This window comes from Dendrobium catenatum, unplaced genomic scaffold (assembly GCF_001605985.2).
Source record: "Dendrobium catenatum unplaced genomic scaffold, ASM160598v2 fragScaff_scaffold_133, whole genome shotgun sequence".
Taxonomy (NCBI): Eukaryota; Viridiplantae; Streptophyta; class Magnoliopsida; order Asparagales; family Orchidaceae; genus Dendrobium; species Dendrobium catenatum.
Genome location: NW_021318595.1, coordinates 3643562 through 3664149, shown reverse-complemented (window position 1 = coordinate 3664149; position 20588 = coordinate 3643562). Strand labels below are relative to the sequence as shown.

General features: G+C 36.3%; 1 protein-coding gene across 3 annotated transcripts in view; it reads right to left on the bottom strand.

Moving 5' to 3' along the window:
• LOC110096853 (vacuolar protein sorting-associated protein 25) overlaps window positions 1-20588 on the bottom strand; it is a 90088-nt gene that overhangs the window by 10175 nt on the left and 59325 nt on the right. For all 3 annotated transcript variants that reach the window (XM_020822981.2, XM_020822980.2, XM_020822979.2), the window contains 3 exons: window positions 969-1022; window positions 764-852; window positions 598-673 (listed from right to left, as the gene is read on the bottom strand). In XM_020822981.2, the coding sequence (XP_020678640.1) occupies window positions 598-673; window positions 764-852; window positions 969-1022 (219 nt within the window). The remainder of the gene's footprint in view (window positions 1-597; window positions 674-763; window positions 853-968; window positions 1023-20588) is intronic.

Here is a 20588-nt window from a genome sequence, read left to right as displayed (position 1 = left end):
AAAATTATTTCTAACCCAAAGGCAAGTCGCACCTTAATGCATGAAAGTAAAATGGAGATAGATGAGTCAATGTGCTAAGAAATTTACTTGCGAACTAAATTGCTGGGGTAAGTTTAGTTCATAACCAAACTAAAAAGCAAACCAACTCCCAATTCCAAAAAGTTGGAACGGGATTGGAATGGAAAGACTGAGTTCTGAAATTCAGGTCAGGTTGATTTATGCGTTGATATATTTCTACTAAAAATTCATATCATGTGCATGTTGCTACAGAAACTAGTGCTTAAATTATAAATTAGTGCTTCAATATATACTCAAGTCCAGAGCTACAAGCATAAATCTGAAATCTTATAATATTGATAAAGCGGTAGCGTTTGGGTCAATTGGATGAACCATAATTAAGGAATTTGAAAAAAGAAAAAAAAAACAACCCAAAAGAAACTGTTTCAAAAAATAATATGTAACCCAATCTAACCTGAAGCACATATAAGATCGAACTGCCTTAGACACAAGTTAAAGATTGAATCAATTCTTATGGATCATAACTCTAACTGAGCTATATTAATCAAATTGAAGGAGAAAATCATAAAATCAGGGTACCGGTTCCACGGGATTCAATTCCAGAGCGAATATCTTCAACGGTCATAACACTATCTTCAAGCCCATTTTCTCTCACCTAAACATGTGAACAAGTAAAAAAATGACAAGTTGCAACTTGCAAGCCACTTAATCATCACATAGGACTCCACTTAAGATTCTTACTTACGAAGTTTATAATATAGTCAGCCCAATCTTGAACTTTGAGCCACAGTATAAGACATTTCTTGTGACTTTTGTCCATCCATTCTGCACGTCCTGCGAATCAAGAACAGAAAAGCAATTATTATACGTATGTGTTCATGGTTCAAGCTGAGAAATAAGATAAATAATTGAAAAATAAATTGACCCAAATGTGCAAAATAATAGAGGACCTTCAGAAACCAAGGCTGAAAGGAACACCTCTCTTGACTCATGGCTGAGAGATCCTGAAAACAAACAATTATATGTTCAGCGGAACTCTCAGTCTGAAAACCACCAACTCATCAAGCGCAAAACATGCATGTAAGAGTGGATCATTTATAGAAAACAAAATGGTCTACTAACGTAACTTGAAATTAAAATGATTTCATCAAACATTAAAAAAAAAAAAACTATAGGATGATGAGAGAATATAGCTGCTATAAATTCCGCAGCATTTTCCACCAATCTGTACCTGCTATATGCACCTTCTCTGTTATTTGTATACTGCTTTTGCATGGATTTCCTCTGCCCTACGTGCAGGTCGTTCAGTGTCACCACCCCTTAACAGGGTTTTCTTGTTTCACAGGATTGGTGCGGAAGCAAATCGCATGCTAGACTATTAAACATATAGTATGTATAAAGTCCCATATTTTATTTATGTGACTTCAAAGTTGGATTTTGGATAATATAAAGTTTGAATTTAATGGATATCTGAAATTAAATTGAGATGACTGTGTGCCTACTACATCTACTAATCTAAAGATGATGACTCTATAAATAGATGATATAAGTATGCAAGATGGATTTATTGTCCCTTTAAGCAAAGTACAAATAGAACTGACCACTTAATTCAATGAAATGTCATCTCCTTACACCACAGAGTGAGATTATTATTATTATTATTTTTTTACTTGATGATTTCTTTCTTGTGTTTGCATATCTTGTTATTGCTAGTTACTGTTCCTTATTTTCTTCAAATTTCATAATGAATAAATTGCAATTATTTGCTGATTGTGTAATTAAATTTTCTCAACAATTTCTCTGATTTATTTCATCTTTCAATTATAAATTGCATATTTATTGATTCGCATCAAAAGAAAGAAACTTTTGTGTATTTATCTTTGATTTATAAATCCTACCTTCCCTTGCATCATCTATACATGATGAACCATTCTAGTAGCATTGAGAAACTCTAATCTTAAACCTCCTTAATGAAAATTGGGTATAAATGCATCATCATGTCAACTAAGTAGAGGACATATTACTTAGATTAATAAAATTAAAAAAAAAAGATATAATTTAAATGAGTTCTTATAAGCTACGGTTTTATACTTTACTAGCACGAAGTTTAAAATTATATTCTTATATTCGATGGAAGCTATGATATAGAATAATTATAGATTGGACCACTAGTTTAGAATCTCTCTTTCAAAAATACAATATTAATTCCCAAATTGTTTATGTGCCAAATCAAAATTAGTAGGATATGCTTAATCATTTTGGTGAAATGTTATTGCAAGGTCATCTAGGGCTGATGTGAAACATAGATTTCAAAGAGTAATAATAATCATTTGGCAAGTATAGTGATCAACTACATGATAATTTAATAATTATGCAACAACAACATCAAGCCTTTATTCCACTACGCAGGGCTGGCTATTCATTATGTCCTATTAAGAGTGAAATTCTCATTCAAATTAAATTAAAAAAGGTCATTCCTAATAATTACTAACCAAGTCTTTTTAGGTTTACCTCTATGGCTCTATCTTTCTTAACATAGATCATATCAAATACATTAACTCTCCTAACAAGAGCATTGGAAGGCCTACGTTTTATATAACCAAATCATTTAAGACGACTCTTTCTAATCTTATCTGCCACTAGAGCTACTCCAACCTTTTCATGTATATACTTATTTCACATTCTGTCTCTAAGAGTAAGCCACTCATCCATCAAATTTATAATTTAAGAATTATAAATAAGATAAATATGATGTGTTTGAATGCTATTCAAGATTTGCAAGTCTTGTAATTAAATATTGTGTGCCTTCAAATTATTTTGTTAATATTATTTGTTTGTCTTAGATGAGAAATTAGAGATGAACTAGGCTAAAATATACTAAGAGACTGGTTGGATGCGAGATTTATGAAGGATTTGAGTAGGATTTATGCTAAATCCTGCCAAACTGGATTTAAACAGAAAATAAAACATTAGGATCTACCATAAATTTCTGATTTATCAAATCCTCCATTTTGGTAAATTTAATTTCTTACCGCACGTGCGGAAAGGAAGAAACACTCGTGTCCAGTCTTCGAGCAGTAGGTTACTCCATACTTAACACTGCAGTTTCTCATTTCTCCATCACATTCTATCCCGAGCTCTCCATCCCTCCCGGTCATGCATTGCATTCTATTAAATGCAAGTTAATCTTCTCTAGCTCTCACCTCATCTTCCTGTGCTTTCCTATGAATTCTCATGAAGAAGTTCATCTTCCAAACCTCACCTCTTCTTCTGGCATCTTCCTATGAATTCTCGGTAAGTCCAGCACTAAACTTTGAAGCTTGCAGATCTTGTGCAATGCGATAATTAGAAGAGCTCAGCTGCCCCGGCGCTCAATGCCTAGTGGGACAAAAAAAAATCTCCAAGTTAAGTCAGTAAGTTATTTGAGATTTATTGCAATTTATCATCTTCGCTTTTAAATGGCTTTGAAGGCAATAGATAATTAGTTAATGTCATGTAGCAAGTTTTTTTGGGAAAGAAATTAAGTACATTTATGCAAATGCACATAATTTCTTTCCTTTTTTTTCATTAATGCAAGTTCTGCAACATTTCCAAATCAATTACATGAAAAATTATACCAAGATTTTTCTTGCTTGCTGTTTAAGTAATAATAATGCATTTTGTTTGGATGGAGTGTGATCATAGAATTTTTTGGGGAAGGAGTTTTATTCCCATTTATATAGCAATTTTCTTTCCTCCTTGGAAGTTTATGTTGCAGGCCGAAATTCAGTTTACTGATGAACATGATAGTGAATAAATTCTTTACTCCTAGCCAAGATTGTTCTGGTGGCCGTTGTTTTTTTATTACATAGCAGTTTTCACATTACCTTAATTTCTTATTTGTTTTAATGGGCAAGGCTGAGAATGTTATGACTATAAATTTACTAAATTTATAGTCATTAGGTGTAACAGTTATAAGTTTATTTATTTAAAAAAAATAATAATTTAATAAGTTGGATTGAGATAAATTTGATTTCTTTAATCCATATAAGTGATAGCATTATTCAACCAAGTGCAGTCTTGTAGTGCTATTTTAATTCAAAATTAAATTCGTACTTGTTTCTACTTATATATGGCAAAATTCCGCTGAAAGCATCATACCATAGTTTTAATATTAGGGGGAAAGGCGCATGTGAACATCAGAGGAAATCTGAAGCACTAAATAGTCCTCTATGCGCAGAAATACCTTCATTAAACACAGCCAAACAATGAAAGAGTGGTGAAAAATAACTTTTGACAATTGTTCCACAACGTATTTGCAACCCCATATAGGAAGGAATGATAGCGATTGCTTGTAGTCCTAGTCCAGATTGACTTCCTCCAGAATCTTTCTAAGAAAGAAGAGCGGCCTTTTTTCAAGCCTCTCGCATTTGACAGTTTAAACAACTTGAATGATAAAGAGTCATAACATAGAAAAACTGAGAATAGCAATGGTATAATTTCATTACACGTGTAATATTCAATATGAAAATTCTTTCACCTAAATTAATTTCAATATAAATAAGCCTTCATTAATTATGCAGTGATGTACAACATGAAAACTCAAGCAATAACCCACATCTAGAGGAAGATATGTCAATCGATATAAATTTGTGGGAAGCTCAGGTAAGACTTTGTTTTATTAAGTCAAAATGAAATTCATTTTCATAGGATGTTTATTGATGCAATGAAACACTTGCAGGCCTTGAATCAATAATGTCGATCAACTTGACTGCAAGCTACTGTTCAGCATTGTTGATTGTTGCATATGAGGGATTTGCTTGGTTTTCTGAATCTAGATACTTTGGTTGGGGATATTTTTATTTATTTTTTTTTTTTTTTACTTTGGTTGGGGATATGATTGTTTTATTTGATGTCGATGTGCTTATTTATGTTATGTATGGTGGGGGAGGGGTGTTGATGATATAATTTTTTGATTTACTCTTCTAGTTGTGTTGTAGAGATTGATAAACCATTATGCAACTTAGAATTCATGTTTGAACATGACTACGTTTGTTTTGTTTTGTTAAAGTGTACCGTACAGTTGATTCTTATCATGCAGCATATCAGATGGATGCCATTTTAAAGTTTCTTTAAACTTTGATTGTGTACTCCACTAAAGATTATGGCTTTTCTTGCAGCTAGCAAATAGGAAAATGTATTTAGAAAAGCAATCTTTGTAAATTAGTTTGTATTAAGGACTCTTCTTATTAGCCTTCTTTAATAGCTAGAATGTAAAAGAAGATTTTTTATGCACATGTTGTATTTATTTTTCTTTTAAAATTGTGGTAATGCACTTTGTCAAGAGAATCAATCGGTTAACCTCAAAATTTTACTCACCATAGAAGCTAATGAAGTTTGCCACACAACTGATATTTCAAATAATCACCTTAAATCCTAGATTATGTTGCCAAAATGTTTCACAAGAATTAACAGTTATCTTGCCAAACTATTTTCAAGATTTAACTTAGTAAAGTTTACTAAATTCAAATTTACAAGATTTACAAAATCCTACTAAAGTTAAATCCTTCTTATTGTCAAAGGTCCCAAAAACATTACATAAAACTTCATACATAACTTTAGACAGAGGAAGCATATAATTACTCTCCTATTAAGATTGTTGCACTTATGCTTCTTGCCAAGAAAAATAATGAAAAAGCTTATCAAAACCTATTGAAAATAAACGAATACAAGAATCATGTCCGGTTGAATCAAAATTAATTAAAGAGACTTTAAATTATGAATATTCAATTGAAGATGTTTTAGATGCAAAAAAAATATTAGCTGTTAGATTATAAGTACATCCGATGCTATTGAATATGAATTTGCATTTATAATAGATTGTGTTTATTAACTTGAATATATATTTGATCAAGCATTATAATTAGAATTTTAAAGAAAATTTAAGCATGAGATCATATTTGAACCTAAATATACGATGGAACCAATTTAAGTACATCCAATGCTATTTAGCATTAATAAATATATATTTTTAATTATTTATATTAAGCGCAATGTTTAAAATGACACACGCCGCGCTGTGCATCATGATTCCACGGGAAACTTTGCAACGTGGTGTGTCATTCGCCGTTGCCAAGTATGCTCAAGGAATAAAGGAAGGTCCTTTCTAATATGCACTCGGCCTGTAGCTACTAAGGATGTTGCCTAAACCGCTTGAGCTTGCCAACATCAATGTCAATACTAAAGAATACAACAGAGTGGCTAAATCTTCTTCATGCATTTGCCTCCATGAACTCATTGTGAGGAGATAGGTGATAAGGAAAAGATAGAGAAAAAATTTCCCAAGAGACCAAAGAGATAGGAGTCATAATATGGCATGAAACGATCGTCGTGCACAACACCAAAAAGCGCCCTTGTAAGCCAGGCTGCTCAGATTTGCTAAACCATCCACACCAAGAGTAAAGGAGGTCCCTCATTCCACACCCTTATCATGTAGAAGGTACACAACGCATATGTAACTATCTCACATACAATCTACTATGAATATCCTTGGTTGAGCTAGAGGTTATTCTTAATAGGGAGTTCTTTAAGGGTCGATAAATACAAGTATGCATACATGAGACACATCGAGATACCGTACCTTCCATAAAAACCATGACCTTGATATTGAGGAATGACGTCACCACCAAGGCAACATTCTAATCGAAGTAGGGGTGGTTGGCAGGTGGCGACACTGGGCAAGCTAAATACTATGCGACAATGACAAGATTGAGGTAAGAGAAGTCAACTCAACATCCACCACATGAGTGCCAGAGAAGAACAGTGCCCTAGTCACATTCTATGAAGCGAACAAAGATGTCGTAGTCATTACTGCCATGGTCACCAACTATTAGGCATGCAATATTCTGATCGACATAACAAAATCCATTAACATTATTTTCAAATGTACTTCTGATAAGATGAAACTATCTTCTTGCCTCTTAGCTTTCTCATACGCAAGGCGGCTATATAAGTTCTCAAGAGAATGCTGAGAAACAAGAGTACTTGTCCTACCCATCACCAGGGGGGAGGGCAACCAGTAGTATATGGCCATGGAGGATTTCACCAACTTGGATTGCTCTAGCCATGCACAAAGCAAATTTCCATAAGCTTTTGATGAACACCTTTGAGATCCTAAAGGCATGCAAACTCTACAAGCAATAAAATTCCCTATTGCGTATGGGAGATAATCATGAAAGATAGCGTCACACAATCTCGCACCTGTTACTTAACTGTTGTTGGGAAATTAGTGACTTCTCAGAAATGGTCCTACAATTTGATGTTGAACGAGACCCAAGGCTATAGTGTTGACCTATACCATATACAAACAAATTTTTTTTGTTTTGGTACTTGTACATGAATGCCAAAGAAGACCCCAATCCCGCACGTCTTGACATTGTCCGGCACTGTCGATATCCATACCTAAACCCAGCGCAAATCCCGCATAGATCCTACGTACCGGTTCGAAATCGTGCTACAGACGACCACTCGTCCTCTTCGTATCCCTCTGCTCATCGTTAAATAGGAGAAGAAACCAAACCATTTGGCTTCTTCCATTCAGTCCGTGCTCCTCCGATATTCTTCGTGGTTGCCTGGCTTCGCTCCTACGACTTCTATTTCTAGTTGGATCGGAAGCTACGACATTCGATCGGAAGCAACGAAGGGAGCTTGCTCGCTTGCGAAGGTAACTCTCTCTCCATTTCGATCGCTACTTCGGCTCCATCACTGCCGTTCGACTTGGCCCTTCGACGACCCTCCTTCCTGTGGAATCGGAAGCAACGACGCGAGCTCGCTGGTTTGGAAGGTAACTTTTCCGTTCGCACGCTTCCTCTGACTCCTCCTTGGCTGTCCGACTTCGCTCCATCTACGACTTTCCCTTTCTTTTGGATCGGAGGTTGGACATTTTAATCGAAAGCAAGAACGTGAGCTTGCTGGCTATGAAGGCACCTCCCTTTCATGCGCTTCCTTGGCCAAATCCCTGTTACCAAACAGCCTTTAGGCTATTTTTGTTTTAATAATAATAATAATTTTTATTTACTTAATTAAATTTAAATATAATTAATTATTTTAACTATTACTAATTATAATTAATTGTAAAATTAAAAAAAAAAGAAGAAGAAAAAAAGATGAGGGGAGAGGGGGATCCCTTTTTGTTCATTCTAAATCCCGCCCTCGATGCGCTTGACACAACGGTGGACCCCCTATACGCGGTCTTGTAGCACGATGGGGAGGAATTCGGTGCGACAGGTGCGATGAGGCAGGTAAGCCCTATACATGCTCTTGTAGCGTGGTGGGGATAGTCCTCGACCTCGACATCAGCACCGCCGATGACTGCTACGCAACGTATAATTTTCCAAATCCCATTCTCGACGTTTGCGGCAGACCGGAGAACCACCTATATGAGCTCTTGTAGCACGGTAGGAGGGAGCCCGGTGCGACGCATACGACGAGATGGGTAAGCCCTATACACACTCTTGTAGCATGGTCGGGAGAGCCACTAGTGTTCTTGTACGGGTACCGTTGAAGGCCCCATACACGCTCATGTAGCGTGGTGGGATTAAAAGATGTACGGCCACGGTGTTAAGGACACCTACCATACATGCTCGAGTAGCATGGTGGGAAGGCCCAGCTCCCCTACATTTCCCCAAAACGGAGGATATGCCCGGGTGCTGCCGAAATTTTCACTGAAGTGTACAAAGCTTGAGCAATATGAAAACTTCACTTGAGCAGCAATACAGAAAACCCATACTTGGACATGAATGCATAGAACTTGAACAAAATGTGCATAGTACTTGTACGAACAATAGAGAACATGACTTGTGAACCTTTGAACTTATTAAGCACGAGCAGGGGACCTAAACCTGAACAAAATTTAAATGATGAATAAAAGGCTCAAACACAAATAAAATAAAATCAAACTGGAACCAAATTCATATCAAGCGAACATGAAATCGAACTTGCAAGGAATTCAGAAGCTTTTGAACAAACACTTGAACATGTACTTTGAGCTCGAACCAGACTGAATACAAGGAACCTGTGAACTGGTGCACCTGACTCGGATTCGAGTGAACTCAAACAGGAACTTGAATTTGAGCTTGTGGACTTTTGAACATCAAAGGATTTACAAATTTGGACTTGAACTTGATTTGAAACAAGCCTAAATGAACAAATGGAATAACGCATTAGTTCAATGCCACTTCGCCACCCACTAATGTGCCAAATCCTTGCAAGTGATGATGAGCAAATTCTTTATAAATTCTACTCATAAGTAATGAGCAACATGAATGTTAGGGAAATGAAGTAATGCACTTATAAGAGACAATGCAAAGCTACAAAGGACTTGCAGTGTTCAATGCAGCTCATTTACGAGTGACAAAAGAACCCAACAGACCATAAGCTAACAGTGAAGGTGTGTTCGAAGAGTCCGAAGCAAAAGTAGTCTTTATATAATCAATATCATTTGGTTATAATTGAATACCCCGCCCTCCTACAGGTAAACATGAACGACGAATGTGATGATTCGTTGGTTGATATGCGTGAAGGAGGAATACAAAAAAATGTAAGATCTATTGTAGATAGGAATACTTGTTCGCGGTGAAGGGAAATTCGCCACAATCATAACGAGCTTACAAGTGCTAATCAACAACAGGCAATGGGTGTTATAACGTCCTTGCAATCAACGATCTATCAATGGCCAATAAATATGCTCGTCTACTACAAGCGGAAGCGGATGATATGAAATGAATACAAGTTTTTATGGGTGATTGTAGAAAGTTTGTAATGCACCCGAAACCATTATCCACAAGACAAATGCCGAAGTACTACAACAAACGCAAACTCTTATGAGTTATTCTGGAAATAATAAGTACACAGTACATCATCGGCAAGCAAATATGAAACAACTACAGCAAATGCAATCATCAAACCACCTGAGATCGGTGAAAGGTGGGTATGATGTAGGAATAGTGGGTCTCCTACGAACACTTCCAGGAGGTTGTAGAGGATACAATGGGTCCTTGCAAATGAATACTTGTAGGAAACAACAACGGGTATATCGTAGGTACAATGAACCCTTGTGGACACAAGTACAGATGTCACCTATGACAACGGTGACTAAGATCTACGAGTACGTCGGGTACAAAGATAGCTTGATGTACAAAAAAGGACACCTGGCAGAATGGAAGAGATGTTTGAACAAATTAGAACTAAACTTCCTGGTATTCCAAAGCTTCTTCTTAGTCCTATATTTAAGAAGAAAATAATTATGATGTCCACAAACACCGGAAGTAACATGTTTACTATGCTAAAGAGCTTGAAAAGAGTCCATTTCAAGGCAATGGCCACAAACTTCAAGAAGAACCCTCCCCGGTGAATGAGAAAAAGGGAGTCAACATCAAGATGATAAGACGCCTCATGACATCCAGATAATATCGCCACCGGAACCACAACACTCGTACTAGCAGACAGAAGACATGTATAAGCTCTAAAATGAAATGTTGTGTATTCAAATGGCAATTATCTGCACAACTAAAATATGTCAAAATACCCCTCACGTGCACAATAATTTGTATACACATGTACACTAAAGGGGAAAATATAAGCTCGACCCGCATGAGCCTCGACGAGCGTGTTATTGGTACACACGTGACGCCTAGGGAAGCTGCGCGGGTTGATAAGTGAATTCAAATTCAAACTCGATTCTCCTATACAGATCAATAGGAGTTGACAAGATTTGAACCAACAAATAAGTATACGTTCACGATGACCGATATATTTGTTTTATTGCATTCATATTAGGCCGTCAAGGCCTATAATCAAGAGAATTCACTAATAAAGGCACAAAGCCTACGAAGCCCGATCCTCCTAAGAAGGTAAATAGGAGTAAACAGGGTTCGAACCATTGGATAAATATGCGGTTACGAAGTTGATCAGAATATTTATCTTATACATTCATATTAGGCCTTCAAGTCCTTTAACAAAGAAAGTTCACAAACAAAGGCATGAAGCCCGAGGAACCCGATCCTCTGTCAATAACTAGACGGAGTCGACAAGATTCATCCACAAAATTCATATATTTTCAAACAGAAATAATCCCAAACGCCCCGATGATAGCTGTGTTGAATGCTAATCTCAACTGGAGGGGTCCGTTCACAAATATTTTCAAATTCCACTCCAATACTCAAAAATCCAAAAATCCCAAAAATCTCAAACTCCAAGATATTTAAAATAAAAATCAATCTATCCTTGAGATATGAATCAATAGGATATAATTGATAGGGCACAAAGCTCTCTGTTAGCTAAGGTGGATTCAAATTTATCCCCTTAAACAAATATTCACCCCAGGTCTATAAGGTCCCCATGGATGAAGCAACCCATGACTGCCGACAAGGATCCTTCTGTCAGGTTGGGTCAGCTACCTCTTCTGACTAAGTAGACCAGGGACCATGATGGCCCGGGACGACGAAACCATAAGATCTTGATCGGGTCCATCATCTATTCCCTCAACATCCGCTTTAAGTGCAATGTGGTGAAATTTCTACTTTTAAATATCAAATCTATAAATATCCAAATCCAAAACCCATGCTGCTACTATAGCCATATAACATGTATCTCTACGTATCTGATTGATGACTAGCCTTAATCAAAAGTTCTCTCTCGTGATCGGGAGGGGTAATTAACTATAAGTGCTTGCGCCTATAGGAAACTGGAACTCAGATCATAAAGTCCTCGCAAACTGAGGGCGAAATCTCTGGATAGTGTCTACAAACCCATCTGCCTTCCCAAAATTTACCCCGGAACTTCAATCCGTTAAAACTCCCTCGCCAAGAAGAAACAGCAAATCAACAGGCGAAGGCTTGGGTCGAATTTTCGGAGCCCACGGATTTTTGGCGACCCTGCTGGGGATTGGTTTCTCTTTGCATCTCTAGCTAGTCATTTATATAGGCTATAGTAGCAAGCAAATCCCTATGGGCTAAAATTTTAAATTTTTTGAAAATCAATCTTTTAAATAAGATTCATTGGAAATTCAATCAGCACGGTTTTAATTCTATTTTAATTTACATGCTTCTGTTATTTGTTCTGCATTATTTCTGCCATGTATGACATTTTGAAGCCTCCAAATGCTTTAAATGTCTTAGGGCATGGATCTTAACACCCCTCCTGTGCTATCATTACCCTTCATTGTATATGAGGTTTTGGAATCCCTTAGATTCCTAAACACATCATGCCATAAGTTCTTGAATCTTAGGACAAAATCACAAGTTCATGTATTCCATTTGTTTAATTGAAAACCAACAAATGATCTCCTAGACATAGGACCCAAATCCTAATCTTCTTCATTTGCTTGGCTTTAAATTAAGCAAATGATTGACTCTCTTTGAACACCATGTTAAAAAAATCAAACATACATCCAACTAATTCATTTGTTGAGACAAAATTAACAAATAACGCCTCAACGCTCAAACATAGAATCCAAATCTCATCTCCCTTTCATTCTCCTAATCTAAGTTGGGTGAATGAACACCTTTCCTTAGACACTCAAAAGTTCAAAAAACTTCTTATGATTCACGGTCCAAAATTATACATCATCCTCCTTTTTGTCAAAAGTATTTGCTTCATTCACATTAAGCAAATCAAGTATTATTCATTGAACACAAAATTTCAATGATCCCCGTATGGTTTGTAATCCAAAATATCACATATCCTTCTATTTCAATGCATCCTTCTTCCTTAGCCTCAAAGCATAGGAAATTCCTACTTAGCTTCAAGGTGTGGGAATTCCTCCCTTTAGCTCACAAGCTATAGGAATCCTCCAACTCTAAACCTCAAAGCTATAAGTTCACTATCATTTTCATCTATTTGGTCCCTAACCAAATGGATGATATGTTGGCTCTACTTCCGTAACTTTCAACTCCTACTAGACCCAAAGCCAATATGAGGTTCTCATTCTTAAGGATTCCAAAAGTACCAAGGAAACCCCTCTCTTCCTTAGCTCCAAAGTTAAGAGGAAATTCCTCCATCCTTAGTCCAAAACTACGGGTTTTATCATATTCGCCTTAACACAAAAACTATAGCTCTCCTAGAATTTCGCCTTAACCCCAAAGTTGTAGGGAATTTTCTCACACTTTAGCTCCAAAGCTATAGGAACTTATCTTTCATTTGGCCTATAAGCCAAAATCCTTCTATTTGATTGTCAATTAAGTAGATGATCCCTCTACTTAGACCTAAGTTCTAAGTAACCTTTCAACTAACAAAAACAAATGATTCCCCTCTTTTGATATTTATAATATAACATTTCATATATCATTTAGGAGTTTCTTCCTTTGAGATTCACCTTATCCAATTAGGTGCATTTCACAAAAACCTAAGCCAAACCCTTAGACATGTTTACCTTACCCTATTATGTGAACATTTCTATTTTAACGAAACTATAAAAGAACTTTAAAAAAAAAATCTAAAAATTACTTAGGTTCCTTTTGATGTAATGATAAATCATCTCACCCTACAAGATGAAATACTTATATCATTGGGCCATAGGATTTCATAAGTAGCAGGTTTGCTTCAAAACAAACTGTAGTTGTTCTATGGGTTCATCATAGCACTCATAAATATGAAACAATTAAAAATTAAATAAAAGTTTTAAGTCATAAAAAACTTAAAGTGAAACCAACATTTAGATTAAAATTAAATACCATCTATTTTACAATAAAACAAAACATCACTTGCAGTGTGACATAAAAAACTAGCACACACTTAAGTGTACAGCTCCTAAGCATACTAGGATTAGAAATTTCAATTTTTTTTTTGTGCATGTGATTGTTTTGTTTGGTGTGATGTCTACTGGATTCTTTGTGTTGTGATCACTTTAAGGTTAGCATAGAGATATATATGCCTTTGTGGAAAATCGTTAAGCATAGAGACTCATTTGCCTTTACAATGTTGGAATGAGAAAAATGTGGCAAGGATTGCTTCTATGGTTGGAAAACCATTAATGCTAGATGGAAACATGTTCCAATGGGGGAGAATGGAGTTTCCAAGGGTTTGTGTGCGTGTAAAACTTGACCAATGTCTTCCCTTGGGTGTTTGGGTGGGGAGCATTTCTAGAAGGTTCTTCCAAAAAGTGGAGTATGAAAAGATTTGGACATTTTGTTTTGAATGTGGAATGATTGACTATGTGAAGTGTGATTGTAAGAAGGGGAGTTCGGTTGTGAAGGATTTGGTTGATATGTTAGTAGGAGTGGGCTTGATAAAGCTGGGATGTTGAGGCAAGAGGTACAAAATGATTCAACCTATGGACCATGGGTGCATGTCAATCATAAAAATAACAAGAGGATAGTTCAAAGGGTTACAAATGCTAAGGCGTGGAATATGAAGTCTGCGAAGAAAATCCAATTGAAACCAGCCATGGTGGAACCTGAAAGTGCTCTCGGGTTGGAGTCTAACAGGCTGAATTCATTTATGAACTTGGAATTTGAAAAGGATAAGGTAAATGTTGTTGAATCTGAAGAGGGTGAAATTATCGTGGAACATGACCAGATTAATAAAGAGATGACAGCTGATGCATCCAAAGAGCATGGATACCAGACGGAGAAAGTGCTGGGAAATTCTGATGCTGATAAGGGTATGAATTCTACTCTTGTTTCTTCTTTTATTCCTGTGGTGATAAATAAATTTAATGTTTGGATTAATTGTGGGGAGGAAATGGTGGAGGTTGATGAAATCAAAAAAAGAAGGGATAGGAGTGGTGATAAAGGCAATAGATCCTTGGAGAAGGATGCCAGTTTGGTAAAAACTGTTACTTGTGGAGAGAGGAGCAGTGATGTTTTGGAGGATGTTGGTATAGCTAAGGAGGTTGGTGCAACTTGTGAGATGGCTAAGTTTAAGCTTGCAAAAGAGCTTAAATCTCTGGGACCAATTAAAATTCTACCTCGTGGTAGAAATGTTGAGGTTGGTATTAAGAGGAGGGACGGGGGCTCATTCCCCATGGTGATACAATGAATTCTATTGCATTTTGGAATTGTAGAGGGGACAAGAAAAGAGAGGCCACTCTATATCTTAAGGAATTTGTTAAAGAGTTTAATGTTTTTTTTCTTTTGTTTGTGGAGACTAAAATCACTTCCTTTGATAAAGAGGCATTTGTGAAAGTGATGGGGCCGGATTGGGATTTTTTTCTTCTTCCGTCAGAAGGTTTATCAGGAGGTATTATAGTATTATGGAGATCTTATTTAGCTTCCTTTACTATATTAAAGACTTCGGACCAATGTGTTATTGGGGATCTTAATGTCTTCAAAAAAGGGGTGTGGATGATTTCTACAGTTTATGATAGTAAGAAAGTTCATAAGAGGAGAAACTTATGGGATTATCTGCAAGAGTTATCTAATAGAAAGGTCCCTTCTGTTATAGGTGGGGACTTTAATTGTATTTTGTCTCAGGAAGATAAGAGGGGTAAAAGGATCTCAAGAACCCAAGAAGATGATGAATTTTATGAACAATAATGATTTTCATGAGGTGGGAATTGTTGGACCAAGATTCACTTGGTGTAATAATAAAGTTGGAGGGGGAAGAATTTTGGAAAGGTTGGATAGGTTCTCTCTTAATTCGATTTCTATAGGAAGTATCCAAGTTGCTGTGGTGAGACACATTGCTAGAGTGGCTTCAAACCACTGTCTGATTGTGTTGAAGATCTTTGACTCGACAATTAAGAAGAATGGTTTTTTGAAGTTTGAAGATGTGTGGATTTCTTTTCATGCTACTTCTTGTATTGTTTCTAAAGTGCGTAATAAGACATATGATGGTGATTATATGCAAATTCTTAATAAGAAATGTAAAAGAATTTTGAAGGAATTGTTCTTTTAGAGCAAGGCAAAATTGAAGAGTTTTTTTGGAGATAAAAGAAAGACTTAAAAAGGAAGTGTTACATCTTCAAGAGGAGGCTATGATAGGATGATTGAATGAAGAAAAACTATGGCTTTTGCAATCTAAGGTGAGGAACTTGAATGTGCACCTTGTCCGTTTGAATACATGGTGAAAGCAAAGAGCAAAAGTAAAGTTGATTGAAGGAGGTACTAATTCCAAATTTTTCCATGTGCAAATGCTAGGAAAAATGGAAACTGGATTTCTCAAGTAAGGAAATTAGATGGAAGTTTGACTGAAGATCTAAAAGAGGTAGAAGAGGAATTTATTAGGTATTTCTAAGAAAAATGGAGGGATATGTTGTGTTGTTTAAAGAATTGGCTTGTTCCTTGGAAGGTCTTAGAAGATGAAGACAGAAGCATTTTGGATGGAAACTTTTCCAGTTTGGAAATCACTGATGTGATTAGGAGTTTGGTTGAAAATAAGTCTCCAGGTTGTGATGGTATGTCTTATTCTTTTTTCAAAGCTTATTGGGATATAATTGGTGATGATGTTTGCAAAGCGGTAAATCATTTTTTTTACTATGGGTAAGATGTGCAAGGAATGGAAGGAGATGTTGATTGTATTGATTCCCAAAGTTAATAATCATGTGTTACCTACTGGCTTTCGTACTATCAGCCTTTGTAACTCTATTTACAAGATTGTGGCTAAAGTTTTATTGAATAGGTTGATATTGGTTATCCTTAAGATTATCTCAAAAGAACAGGTTGCTTTTGTAAAAGGAAGATCTATTTCGGACCATCTTCTATTAGCTCAAGAGGTGTTCAATAAAATCAGAGTTTCTAAATAAAGGATTGGACTCTTGGCCATCAAGTTAGTCATGGAGCAAGCATATGCAGTATGTGTTGGACTACTCTAAAGCAGATGCAGAATTACTTGGGTTTTCCGAGCAAGTTTTCAAAATTGTTGATGGAATGTTTGATGGAACCAAGGTTTTCTATTTTGATCAATGGTTGCAATTCTAAATGTATTGAGGAGAAAATTGGATTTCGGTAAGGATGTCCACTTTCTCCTGTATTATTTATTTTGTGTTCTTAATTGCTTTCTAATATTTTTTCAACAGAGGCATGAATCTTGATATCAAAATTTCTCCAAATGCACAAAATATCTCTCATCTTTTATATGAGGATGATGTTTTGCTATTCTCCGTTGCTAAACTGAAAAATATTAAGAAACTGAAGACAATTCTAATGCATTATTGTAAATGGACTGGGCAAGTTATTAATCTTAAAAAATGTTTTATGTTATTTAGTAAAACTGTTATAAGGAGAAAGATTAGTCAAATTACAAATTTATTGGGTTTTAAGGTAGTTGAGGAGATGGAGTACTTGCAGAATAAGATTGCTCTTAGAAGACTAAGGAAATCTAATTTCCAAAATCTATTGGACAAATCATTGAAAAGATTAAATGCTTGGAGAAATAGATTCATTTCTCTTGCAGGGAGAATGATTTTGGTCAAAACAGTTTTTCTTACCCTTCCTTTGTTTCTTTCAACACACTCTCTAGTTCCTTTGAGCATTTTGAAGGAATATGATAAGTTATGCAGGAATTATATTTGGGATAAGCATGATGGAAGTCATGGCCTACATTTTGTGGCTTGGGATATCATGTGTAAACCATTGAAGATGGGGGGATGTGTTATTCATTCAGCGGTATCCAGGATTGGTCCTTTGAGAGCAATGTTTGCTTGGAACCTTTCAAATAATCCGTTTACTCTTTTGAATAGAAATTTGTTGGTCAAATTTGGTGATAACTGGTGGAGGTGTGAAGAGAAGAAAGGTGGATTAGCTACATGGAAGATTATTTTGAGTGGATGGAGAGATCTCAAAAGTATTGTTAGATGGAGAGTTGTTTTTGGATCCTACATTAATGTCTTGAAGGATGTGTGGATAATGGATAGGTGTATAGAAAAATGGCCAACATTTGTTGTAAGATTTGAGGATAAAGGCACAACTTATTTCATTATTAATGGTTATTGGAATTATGGTAAGTTAAATATGCTTTTTGGGGAAGACCATGCGAGCATGATAGGCAATGCTAATATTTGTTCTAATTTGGTTGAAAAGATTGTATGGAATTGAAGTTCTCAATGACTGGCAAGACTATTTCGGCTTTGGTTACAGAAGCTGGTATGGAGGAAGATGGTGAGGATCATTTCGTTTCATGGATATATAAGTTGAAGCTTAATTCTCGTGTGGAGCTCTTCTAGTGGCGTATTTGTAGGAATGTTATTCCAATAGTTGAATTGCTTATACATAGAAGATTATCTGATAACATTTTATGTCCAAGGGGCTGATACTAATCATATTACTGCTACATGCCCAAAGCTGATTAAGGTTATCAAATTGCTTAATGACTGGGGATTTACTATAATGAACTTTTGTTCATTTCAGGTCTGCTTGCGGGAGTTGAAGAAAATGGCTGCGAGACATCTGTTCATTGTTAAGGTATATTTTACTTTGACATGGTTTTCTTGGAATAACAGGAATAAAGTGAAGCATGGTAATATGGAGGATAGTGATGCGGTGGTTGTTGCTCGAGTGATTAGCTTTGTGAATATTACCAATCAAAAGGAAATCATCTTGGATTACTGGGTGCTAATCAATCTTTAAGATTGTTTCCTAAATTTTAGCACCCTCATCCTCCCGAGTGGTTGAAGATCAACATTGATGCTCCTTTGAAGATATCGAATAAGGCGGGTGTTGGTTGTATTGTAAGAGATAGTAAAGGAAGATTTTTGTTAGCATTTGGATTTGGTTGTGTTCATTGGGGCATTGCACAATTGGAGTTACTTGCTTTGAAATCTTTAAAGAAGGTGATGCAAGGATGGATGCAAGATTGCGAAAGGGATTATTATTGAGGGAGAGAGCCCCAAATTTTTTATCACAAAAAAAGACTCTTTCTAGGATGATAGAAAGATATAAAATACTCAAAACTTCACAAAATATAACTAACAAAATAAAACACAATTTTAATATTATAAAAGGACTTACAAACAAGGACTCTTACAAACTTGACTCAAACAAGACACCCTAAACTTGCTTTCCAAAAGCAGAATGATACAGGTGAGGTGGTACTTGCGGAGAGACGAAAGAGGTTAGAAACCAAGACGAAGGGTGGAAAGAACTCGCAAGTCTTTCCTAGAGGAGATGAGAAGGAGAATGGAACAAACTCGCAAGCTTTTCCAACAAAACCCGCAGGATTACATTTCCAAAAATCATTCATATAACATTTTTTTAAACATACACAAAACATCCCTATATATAGGCATGAGAGGGAAATACAAATAGCCACAACATTAATTTAAAAGCTTATTTAAATAGGGAATATGAAAAGCCAACAGTCAACTCCAAGAAACGAAGCACCAAAGCCACAGAAAAGCCCCCAACAGCCACGGGAAAACAGCCCAGGCGAAACCCGAAGAGGCAGCCGCAAAAGCCAAGGAGGCCCGCACGGAACCGAAGCACCAAGGCACAAGAAAGACCATCCAGCACGGGAAAACCAGCAGCCAATCGGGGAAACCAAGGAGCCAAGGCACGGGAACCAAAGGGCCATCCACGGGAACCAAGGAGCCATCCACGGGAATCAAAGGGACAATAAATGGGGGAATGAACCTCAATTTATGAGCTAAAAAGGCTCTCTACTAGACATTAATGAGCTGATATCTAGTAGAGAAAAGCATTTATGAGCTTGAAACATAAGAAGATGCTCATTAATAAGCTGATTCAAGTAGAACTTACAAAATTTTCAACTCAACTTGTTTTGATCCATTCCTTGCCTATATCAGACTCCCCTTCTTGAAGAACTCATCTCCCGATGAGTTGGCTTTTGCTTTCTTCGGAGGAGGCAAGGACAGTGCATCCAGCTCTTGAATTTTTTTGCTTCAAAATTTTTGGCACTTGAGTGTAGCTGCACTTGAATCTTGAAAAGCTTGATCTGAATCGGGTCGAAAGAACTTTCTTGTGGCGAGGTCCATTGGTTTACTTTCTTGCTTGCTTTCCACTTGATGTAGAAAGACACAAGACTTAAGACACAAACCTAGGAAGACACAAAACAAGACTCACGCACAACTATCACGACACATCTAGAACTCACAAACAAAACTTACATGACATCAAGACACACAAGATTTATAAGACTCACAAGACTTACACAATAAGACTTGACTTGACAAACCAAATTAAAATCCTAGGACTTCCTAACTTGCTCTGATACCAAATTAATGCAATCAAATATTTGGGAGAGGGCCCCAAATTTTTTATAACAAAAACAAAACTCTTTCTTAGATGATAGAAAGACATAAAATACTCAAAACTTTACAAAATTTAACTAACAAAATAAAACACAACTTTAATATTATAAAAGGACTTACAAACAAGGACTCTTACAAACTTGACTTAAACAAGACACCCTAAACTTGCTTTCCAAAAGAAGAAGGATACAGGTGAGGTGGTACTTGCGGAGAGACGAAAGAGGTTAGAAGCCAAGACGAAGGGTGGAAAGAAATCGCAAGTCTTTCCTAGAGGAGATGAGAAGGAGAATGGAACAAGCTCGCAAGCATTTCCAACAAAACCCGCAGGTTTACATTTCCAAAAATCATTCATATAACATTTTTTTAAACATACACAAAGCATCCCTAT